This window comes from Podarcis gaigeae, assembly GCF_964106915.1.
Source record: "Podarcis gaigeae genome assembly, chromosome: 6".
NCBI classification, from domain to species: Eukaryota; Metazoa; Chordata; class Lepidosauria; order Squamata; family Lacertidae; genus Podarcis; species Podarcis gaigeae.
Genome location: NC_139682.1, coordinates 43,482,743 through 43,492,949, shown reverse-complemented (window position 1 = coordinate 43,492,949; position 10,207 = coordinate 43,482,743). Strand labels below are relative to the sequence as shown.

Sequence of the window (10,207 nt, the reverse complement as noted above, 5' to 3'; positions counted from 1 at the left end):
GTGTTGCCTTCATCAGTCATTTTTATTTAAAAAGATGTTTTTAAGTTCTCGAGAAACAAATCTAAAAAGCATTTCACAAGAGTTTTGTGGGCGGGGAGCTACTAAAGCTTCTGCACTGGCAGGAATCCTCCATTTTTCTCTCTGCCTATAATAGCAGGAGAGCCGTGGTTAGAGAGATCTAAAAAATGCAAAATTAGCCATCCTACTTGGAAATCTTGATGCAAGATTAAAAGGCAAACCTTTCCAATAGCTAACCCTAACAGGGTAGTATGCCAAAACCAGGTTACCACTCCCATTCAACTTACTCCTGCAATGAATTTCTGACACCTTCAGAAGTCCCTGGGGTGAGTCAACACTTCTCAAAACAATCTACTTCTGAAAAAATGTCCTTATGAGGTGGTGTTCTTTTTCTCCCATACTCTTAAGCATCTGCACAATACTTTCAAGCCTTACCCTTGCTGCTGCAGTCAAACCCCTCGGAGTTTCTCATCTTCCCTCCAAGAGGAAGGTAACCTCAGTGCCTCAGCTACCAAATCATGCAGCTTCCCATCCCATTCACTCTGTTGTGCAACATGCCTTAAGACTAGTCAGATCATCCTATTAGATGGCATTGGCCAAGTCATAGCTGTCAATGAACTCCTTCAGCATGCATTCATAGTAGTTCCCGATCCTTCTCAAGTTGGCCCGCAAGGCTGCTTCCATCGCCTCCTCCATGCATGGCTTTGTTTCCAACAGCATGGCAGTCACCACTGCAAAGTTGAGGAGGACTCGCTGATAGGCCTGCAGGAAAGGGCAAAGTGTCTGTCAGGCAAAAGCACCAGCGATCTGAAGACTGCCACTCTACACAGTTCTACCTCACTTATCTACTGGGCTGGTCACATTCAGTCCAGAGTCCTAGCACACCAAAAACCCAGATTGTAAGAAAATAATTTTTCTAAGGAATTATTTACTTAATGCTGTAGTGGGGAGATAGGCTGTAGCTCCGTGGTACAGCATCTGCTTTGCCTGCAAAATATCCTGGGTTCAATCCCTAGCGTCTCCTGGTAGGGCTGGGAATGCCCTGCCTGAAACTCTGGAAAGCTGCTGACGGTGTAGATAACACTGAGATAAATGGGCTAATGATCTGACCAAGTATAAAGCGTCTTCCTATGGTGTTGCCCTGTGTATGAGGACCAAGACATGTGCTTACAAAGTATTTGCTGCTTTGTTTAATTTTAAATGTCAGTCAAGACAATTTGAGATGTCGCAAAGCAGTATGTATACACTTCGCAAACTTGCTGTCGGAGGTGTGAACCTTTTTTGAGTCTTGGGACCATGTTTGTTTATAGGCGCCCCACTGGGACCCTCCAGCAAATATGGCTGGAGGATAGGACTACTCCCCTAAAACAGCCTTTGTCAACCTGGTTCCCTCCAGATGTTTTGGACTACAACTCCTCTTAAGTCTGCGACAGGCCCCTTTATGCTTGGCCTCGCACAAGCCTTTTGTGTCTGATACAGGAGCGAAAGTAGCATGTGACCTTCACAATAATCGTGCTTCAGATCTCCCAGTTCATACTGACATGCCGAAGAGGCTCAGTTACCTGCTCTATCTCTTCCTTTCTTGCTAGTACAGCTGCAGAACGGTCCTCAGAAGTCCTTGAGGATGATGAAAAGCCATCTTTCTCTCCAGCACACAGGGCATGAGTGGGGTCTGCATCCTCACTGCAGGTTGCTGCCTGGATCTATAGAGATTTTCCCAATGGGATAAGGTGTTAACATGGCCTAAAACAAAACTAGGGGTGTGTCAAAGATAGTTTTTGCTCTTGCAAAAGGAAGGCAAGATCACTGGCTCACAACAGAATGAAGTATTTTTCTGGTGAGGCTGCTGACAGTAGTCCTGGAGTGAAACCCAGGTGGGGGGGGCTGCTTTCAGGTGTCACAACTAAGATCTAGGTATCACACAATGATGTTTCATTAAGCCAGATGCTTCTATGGGCTGTGGAAATGATTCCATTATCTTTTGCATCTTGGCCTTTACAGTGGGAGGAACAGGGACCTCAGGCCTGGGGGCTGAATGTAGTCCTCTAGGCCTGTCTATCTGGTGGTCAGAACCCTTTCCAGGCCACACTTCCTCACTGCTCTGCACCCCCATAGTTAAGGGAGGCCACTCCCCAGTTTGTCCCCAGGTAGGAATCAGTTTAAATAATAGACAAGGTTCAGGATATCAAGCAAGGCACTCAATAGGTATCCGCTTTATTTATTGCTGCAGGACAGCACCCCCAGAGCAAGTCTGAAGGGAACGTCACTGAGCAAAGGGTTTTTACAGCTTTTATACATTTCCATAACTGGTAAAATAAAGCAAGGGACATGCACACATCAGTTCTCTTTGTACTTGTTACATAACATCCCTCTCCTGATGTCTGGCCTTCAATTGTGTATGTGCCACAAAGTACTTGATTGCGTACAATACAAGCTAGCAACCTCTACTCAGTGACATTAAACAGAAAGTTAAAAAATAATCAAAAACTACACAGGAAACTTTCCAACATTCTTTCCACAAAACCAAGCGCTTTTGTCTGTGGAATGCCTCCTACTCCTTTTTGAACATGTCATTGAGCTCTGATGACTCCCCTCTCACTTGTCTGGATGGAGGATAGAGAGGGGCATTTGAGTGTGTATAGAAACTAAGAGGGGGGGGGAGAGACACATTTGTTGCTCCACCCACTCTGGCCTCTGCTGCTTCAACCTTGGCTTGTGACTCTCCAAAGGTTATGCAGAAGGAATCAGCAGGCCCCCAGGCTGAAAACTGTTCCCAGTCCCTGTTCTGCAGCAAATGACTTGTACAGCCAGCAGAATAAATGCATCAGTTACAAATACCAACATGTGGAAAAGAGGGCTAAGGGGAAAGACTCTTGCTTAGTCCAGGCCGAAGACCAGCCATTGCAAGATTGAATCCTCCTTCCTACCGGGTCAGGCAATTCTGTTTCCACCGGCTGTAACTTTTGTGCAGTCTCTGATGAGATTGGTGCACCACCAGCTTGGTCCCCTTTGGTTTTCTTCTTAGTCTGTAGAAACCGAAAAGAAAAGGACCTAACTGGATCTGCTCACTAACAAAGCAAGGCTTTGTTCATGCCAAAAATTAACACTGTTACCCAAGCAGGAAACTCTGTAGTGCATACTGGTTGCTACAGCTGGATTCGTTTGCCAACAACCCAAGGAGGATGCAAAGGATTGGCAGGATATCAACCTTGGCAGGATATCAAAAAACAAAACCTTTGCCATATACCCCACCTTGAATTCTTTGAGGAAAGGGTGTGACATAGACCTAGCTTTCCAGCAAAAGATGAGCAAATGGATGGAGGGCCAGAATGGCTGGGAGATCAGTTAAAATCTCCACTCACATAATGAAACTTACTAAGAGCAGCCACTCTCCAGCCTATGTGAAAGGGTTATTTCAAAGGTAATGGTATAATCCACATCCATGTATGTCATCCTGAGCTCTGTAGAGGAAGGGTAGGTACTAATCAGAGCATCAGAGTGAAATAACTCCAAGACACCTAAGGACACCAATGCATTTGTTCTTACCGTTTACTCTGTGGACTAAAAATCCCACCGTGAGCTCCCAAGGATGTTGACTATCCAGTCAACAGACTATACCCACTAGTCTTATGACTAGTTTCCAAAACTGAGGGGTAGATCTCTTCATGCTGCTAAACCAGTTGGAGCATTCTGAAGTGCCTTATGTTAGAAAAGGTATTATCTAGTGAACTGATACCGCTTGGAAAACTCCACTTATTAATAGGCAGTCACTGCCACCTCAACTTGCCTGCATTTACATGGTACCACAAGGGTAAGAGGTATAAGGGAAGCACATTTGTTCAGCTAAAGAAAATGCTGGAAAGACACATGCCAAGGTATGATGATGATGATGACAACCACCACTACCACCACCTTCCACTAAGAAGACAGCTCTGTACTGGAGAACCTCTATTACTGAGAGTTCATGCTATCATTGGGACCATGCAGGTTTTATACTCATTTCACTGGCTTGACTTGGGTTATGTACACAAAAACCCTGCTGGATCAGATAGAAAGCTCATCTAGTCCAGTATACCGTTTCCTGTGCTGGTCGACCAACTGCTTAAGGGAAGGCTAGAAGCAGGACACGAGATCATATACATCATATTAAGACACCCATACATTTCTTCAGCTACCTTGGTAGATTTTCTTGTTGTCTCTGAAATTGCTGTTGCCTTCTTCTTTTCAGTTTTCCGAGAGGATGGTATTTTTTTCTTTAACTTCTGTGAATTGGATTTCATTTTACAGGCCAGGAGGAAGAAATAAATAAATAAATAAAAGGGAGTCTGAAATAAGCCACCACCAGAGATTTCTTAGATAAATGCCCACCTTTGTAAAATTAGTGCACCATGTCAGACCAAAAGCAGTGTTTGCTTAGATAAGGAACAGGAAACCTGTGGCCTTCTATTTGTTGCTGAATGCCAACTCGCATCAGTCCTAGCCAGCATAGCCAATGGAGAGGAATGGTGAGAGCTGTAGTCTAACAAGATCTGCATGACCAAAGGTTCCATATCCCAGGCAGAGGTTATCTTGGCATTTAAGTGGAGGAATCATTATACAGTGGTACCTCGGTTTTCAAACGTAATCTGTTCTGGAAGACCGTTCGAATTCCGAAAGGTTCGAAAACTGAGGCACAAAAGGCGGCCTGCCAATTCAATAGAGACAATTGTGGAAAGCAACAAGATACATGCAGCAGAAGCCATTCCAACTTCCAAGGTGCATTTGAAAACAGAAGCATTTACTTCTGGGTTTTCGGCGTTCGAAAACCGAAACGTTCGGCATCAGAGATGTCTGATAACCAAAGTACCACTGTAGTGGCACATGAACTGTACATGCTCAAGGGCTCATTTCGAGAGACAGGGAGAACAGGAATCTCATTTCAGCTCTCTTTCAAACTCCTCCACTGATATTGTCAGAGATCTATTCACAGCTTAATGAAGCATAACATGCTGCCTTGTGGAGAAGAAAAGGCTAAGGAGTAAACTCTACACAAATCCAGAGTGGAGTCCCTAAAATGGCTGGATGGTGCCTTCTACACTTCCTTCTGGCAACTCCTGCAGCCAAACTGGTGCCATATGTAGTGCTCTGCTTTCTTTTGGACCACATCAGCAAGGCCAAGGGGGTGGGGTGGGTGTCTTGTTGCCTGGGCAGCCCAGGATCTCCATACACATTGCCCAGGCTTGCATCCTAAAGAGGTCACTTTGGTGCTGCTAGCACAGCAAGAACAAGGAAGGCAGCTGTTATGAGTTACCAGTCTCTGCAGCCACTGCAGGTGTTGTGATTCTCCAATGGTTTGACCTCACCTCCAGAGGTGCACTCCATTGTCTTTTGAGACAGATGGATGCCAACAATTATCAAGCATATGCCAACTTAAGCCAGTAAGATATAGGCATCTTCTCTTACCTCTCTGGGGCTCTCACGATTGTAGGAATGTGGTGCTTCGTACAATTCACTTCTTGCTGCAAAACAGAGATGTTAGACAGCATTTTGATTTGTGGGTGGGGAGGCATGGCTTCCTAACTCTGGGGATAAAAGACTGCTAATGGTGATTAAAGACCAAGTTCTTTTTTTGGCTCTAGTGACCCAAGAAGTGCAACTGGAAATGGACCCAAGTGCCAGATTATGTATAAAATGGACTTGAGAGCTTTACTGGTATTGCAGCATACAAATGTTGAAACTCTAAGATCAACATTAAAATGTGTAGGAATATTGAAAAGAGAGTTATATCCATGGAATAATTATATAGAAAGTGCATAAAATGGCAAGAGAATAAGGTTATATAGAGTTCTATTAACATTGCTTCAAAATATCCTCTGTTAAGCTGCTATATTCCTATTATACATTAAAATTAATTCAACAAGAAGTCTAAAAAGTCTAGGCTAAAGAATATTTAAAAATGTATTCATAGCTACCAAGCAAACATGGAGCTGATGGATAAAACTTAAGGGGAATCCTTAAGTTAATTTGAAAGAAATAGTTTATGAAAAAGATATAAATTGAAGAAGATCAACAAAAAATATATATAATGCCAAATGGGGGAAATAAGTATTTACTCAGAAAAACAGCAATTATAAAATGTAATATAAAAAGAACTGAACACTAAGAAAACATGTTAATAGAAAAAAGGGAAATGATGAAATGTATGTAATTATAACTGTGAAAACAACATGTGAAGACAATCTATGAAATACTCAGTTCAGGGAAAGAGCAAAAAACAAAGGGCCTCAAGAAAGAACGAAACTCTTTCCCCTTCCTCACATATATCATTTTCTTCCCCTGTCAGCACTGCAACTTTTTTGGTATCTCACCCATATGCACCCCAATTAAAGAACCACATTTGCACTTACGAACAGCCAAGCCAGGATACTTTGTAACATCAATCCCTCACTGCCAAAAGACAACCATTTGCTTTGTTGTATCATCTTTAATTGAGGAAACTGACAAGACCCAGACCATAAAGTTTACAGAGGCACCATCTGCTGAGAGGAGGATCTTATCTAGTTCCTTTCTTGGCACCAAAATCTCTCTGGCTCACATTCCAGTGCCAGGAATGAGTGTCTCTGATCTTTAAGCTGAAAGAGAACTGTGGCTGCTTACAAACCAAGTTGTGTTTCAAGGTTTCTCCCTTCTATCCTCCCTTTTTTTCAGTACACCGGGGTCCAAATTGGTTCAGACGAAGTGATTGTACCGAACGCTTGGATAGCAAAGCTGCTAAGTTATGTGACAGTCAGATAGACTTGATATGCTGGGAAACCTGCTCTTTCACACAGTTATCCGACAAGGGGCCTTTTACACATTCCTGAAGTCTCTGAGAGAATAGCCAGTCATCTCTGCAACTGCATTTGAAATACTGCTTTCTTTCACTGTGATTCCTGTTTCCGTGAAGTCCTGTTTCCATGAAGACATGTCTTTTGCTACTGCTCTGCTGGGCAAATCAGGTGTTTTGCGGGCTAGAGCAGCAGCAAAAGGTGTGCATCTTTTGCTCCCGCTGTGTCTGGCAGACCAGCAGACTGGAGCCGGGCAGGGGTGCAGATCCTAGGCGCACCCATAGCTCCTAGACATCTTCATACAGTCACAAAAGGTTGCTTGCCAGTGGCAAAATGCCACTGGCACAATGGGAGCATCAAACGTTGATCCAAAAGGCTACACAGCTTGAAGAGGACCCTTTCATGCCAAGGAGACAATATTGTAAACACTAATATCTTTGTCCCTTCAGCTGGAACATGAAGATTCCCACACTGAACTGCCCAATAAAAACAAACCTTCTGGGGAATAGCGATGACTTCTTTTCCGAACCAAGTAAGAGGGAGGGGAATCTCTCTCATATAAATTCTTTCGGTGTGGATTGTAGCAATATCCACAGTGACAGAAGCTGGAGTGCTCTCTCCTGTGAAAAGAAGCACATGACTCACTTGAAAAGTTGCGCCCGCCTGCATTTTGAACACATCATCAAGAGCCTGACTGTTGCTGCTTCCCTGCATCCCAAAACTCTGGGAACAGGCCAACTGGAAAGGTGGGTGGCTAAGACTAATTAGCACAAAACTACAGTCCCCATGATTCACCAAGGGAAGCCAGATAGCTAAGCCAGTTTCATTTCAGTTTGCAGTACAAATGTAGCCATTGAGTTCAGCCTGAAACCCATTCAATTCGGAATCCTTTCAATCTATCCTATTTTGCAACAGAACTCCCCATTTCCCATGGCTCATTTCTTTCTAAACATAAGCACCACCAAGAAGGCTCCAAATTATCCTAGTTCTCTCAGACTCCTTTCTTCTCTATGCCTGGCATCAATATCATTTTATATGATTCAAAACTACCCAGTTTCTAAAACAGAAGCCCGCTACCCTGGTGTTCCCCCACTGAGTTCCAAGAACTGTAGCCTTCTTGCAGGGCCGGCTCGTCCCATTTTGCTGCTTGAGGCAAAATGGGAAGTGCCACTCTGCTGAGCCCGGCCACCCTGCCGTCACTTGTGCTGTCTGCCCTGCTACCTCCACTGCTGGCAGAGAAGAAGCACTGTCACCAGCACTGATTTTGAGTGAGATTTCGCCTGAAATTGCCTGAGATCTTGGCCAAAATCAGCACTGATGCTGCTGCCGCTAGCAGAGGGGTACCCACAAGCACTGATGCTTCTGCCGCCTGAGGTAGCAGCCTCATTCCACCTTATGGATGTGCTGGCCCTGCCCTCTAGCTTTGAGGGAATCTCAGGTTATGTTCTTGCCTGCAAGGGGACAAGTTGCTGCTTCCACGGGATCGTTCTTGTCTATGAGGAGATCTTGAACGGCGAATATGCAGTTCCCTTGAGGCATGACTTGCTCTAGAATGCTGTGAATCACTGCTGTGTTGGCCCTTTTGTGAACGAGGGGACCGGTCGCTGCTTCCATGGGATCGCTCTCGTCTGTGAGGGGATCTTGAACGCTGAATACGCAACTGTCTTGAGGTCCTATTTGCGCTAGAATGCCTCAAATCACTGCTGTGTTGGTTCTTTGGTGAACTAGAACAGTATTCCAGCCATCTTTCAGTATCACTTTTTTGATCACAGGAAATGAGACTGTGAGGTGGGGACTGTGAGAGCACCTGGCAAAAGAGCAGGGTGATCAAATAAGATACAACAGCAATTTTGTTCATTTGACAATATTTATTTAATTGCCAAAAATCTCTAAGAAGTTTATATAAGTTAATATAAAACAAGTCTCCCCTCTTCCTAAATATCTTACTGCTTTCAGTGAGAACTCAGGAGAACCCAAATGCTAAGCAGACACAGCTAAACTTTTCCTGATCTGGGCTAGGACTTTGGACTCATGGACTCACTGCTGCCTGGTGCTACAAGCTGTCTCCTTTTTCTCTATCCCTCTCTAGCTCTCTTCCGAGGACCATTTCCTTGTCTCCCATCCTTTCCTTGTAGAGTCCAATCATTAGTGCTCTTAGTTTGATTATCCCAGAATCCTTACAAACAATGATTAAAACCACAGTCATGCTTTTAGGATGCCCTGAAAGCCACGTTTTTATTTGTGACCAAAAGAGTAGTGAGAGTGTCCCTCTTTTCCCATTTTCTTTTTAACACTCCCCTTCATGTCCTTTAGGGCAATAGCAGGGAACCTTGGGCTCTCCAGAGGTTGCTGGACTACAGTTCCCATCAGCCCCAGCCAATGTGGCTAATGATAAAGGATGATGGGAGTTTTAGTCTAACAACTTCTGGAAAGCCAGAGGTTAGAGAGAGAGTTGCTTTTTTTGCTCCTCTCTTGCCAGCTATTTTCCTTCCACCCCTTGCCTGCCTTCTTGATTCTATTCTTTCTCCCCCTACACCCCCCTCCATAAAAACAATTTTCATCATTTTTCAACTTACCAAGTCACTGTCGTGTTCAGAGACTCTGTGACACTTTCCAGCTTCATTCACGTTGCAGGGTGGCGCCTGACGGTCCTCAGGTGCCCATACATTTTCAGCCTGGAAAGAAGCAGTTTCCCAGGAATAAGGGTAGGAAGATTAACAATGCCAGATTGGAGAACAAGGACAGCAATGAAATATAAGGATAAGCAATATTCTTCTAGGTAATAAAAGAACATCCCACTTGTAAGATCCTGCCCCTTATTGTTACCACCATTTCTACCCCACAGGAAGCAGTGTACTGCAACCAAACCAAGGAGCTTCTGAATTGTTGCCATGCTTGGGGAAGGCAGGGCCTAGTGAAAGAAGAGACATCTTCCTTATGCCCAGTGGTGGGGGGGGGTGTGGGGGGGAGAGAATAAAAACCACTACAGCTGAGAGAAGGGTCATGTGGAAATAGGAAGGAAATGACTCTGAAGGTTCTGAGATGGCAGCAGGCAGAAGAGGACAAGCTAAAAATGAAAATATGAAAGGGGAACATTTTGTTCATTATGTTTGTTGTGGTATTTTGTGCCCAGTAAAATGCATAGCCCTTGTTAATTAAGCACTAGAAGCTGAATTAAAAGTTCCATTTGAGTTGCCCCTTTGGGATTTTCTATCCCACCTTGCAGAACTGGTTACAAAAGGATTGGCTAGGGAAACCCAGCCAGATGGGCGGGGTATAAGTAATAAAATTATTTTTTATTATTATTCAGAATTTACTAAGTAGGCCCAGCTATGTTCTCAGGGATCAAACACACAAAGAAGTTCCCAGTCTTACCTTTTCTT

The 10,207-nt window shown here is 44.1% G+C and overlaps 1 protein-coding gene and 1 long non-coding RNA gene across 2 annotated transcripts in view; one reads left to right on the top strand and one right to left on the bottom strand.

Annotated features, from left to right (window-relative positions):
* Position 1: 1 nt before the first annotated feature.
* Positions 2 to 10,207, bottom strand: part of LOC310847319 (uncharacterized protein) — a 28,206-nt gene continuing 18,000 nt past the window's right edge. The window contains exons 13-20 of the mRNA XM_083744951.1: positions 9,401 to 9,499; positions 8,276 to 8,631; positions 7,320 to 7,444; positions 5,461 to 5,516; positions 4,194 to 4,280; positions 2,946 to 3,044; positions 1,581 to 1,721; positions 2 to 780 (exon numbers count right to left, since the gene is read on the bottom strand). Of these exons, the coding sequence (XP_083601077.1) occupies positions 601 to 780; positions 1,581 to 1,721; positions 2,946 to 3,044; positions 4,194 to 4,280; positions 5,461 to 5,516; positions 7,320 to 7,444; positions 8,276 to 8,631; positions 9,401 to 9,499 (1,143 nt within the window). The 3' untranslated portion in view covers positions 2 to 600. The remainder of the gene's footprint in view (positions 781 to 1,580; positions 1,722 to 2,945; positions 3,045 to 4,193; positions 4,281 to 5,460; positions 5,517 to 7,319; positions 7,445 to 8,275; positions 8,632 to 9,400; positions 9,500 to 10,207) is intronic.
* On the top strand, positions 5,047 to 5,777 carry LOC310847388. The gene is made up of 2 exons (XR_014565789.1): positions 5,047 to 5,435; positions 5,637 to 5,777. It is a non-coding gene; the product is annotated as an uncharacterized lncRNA (long non-coding RNA).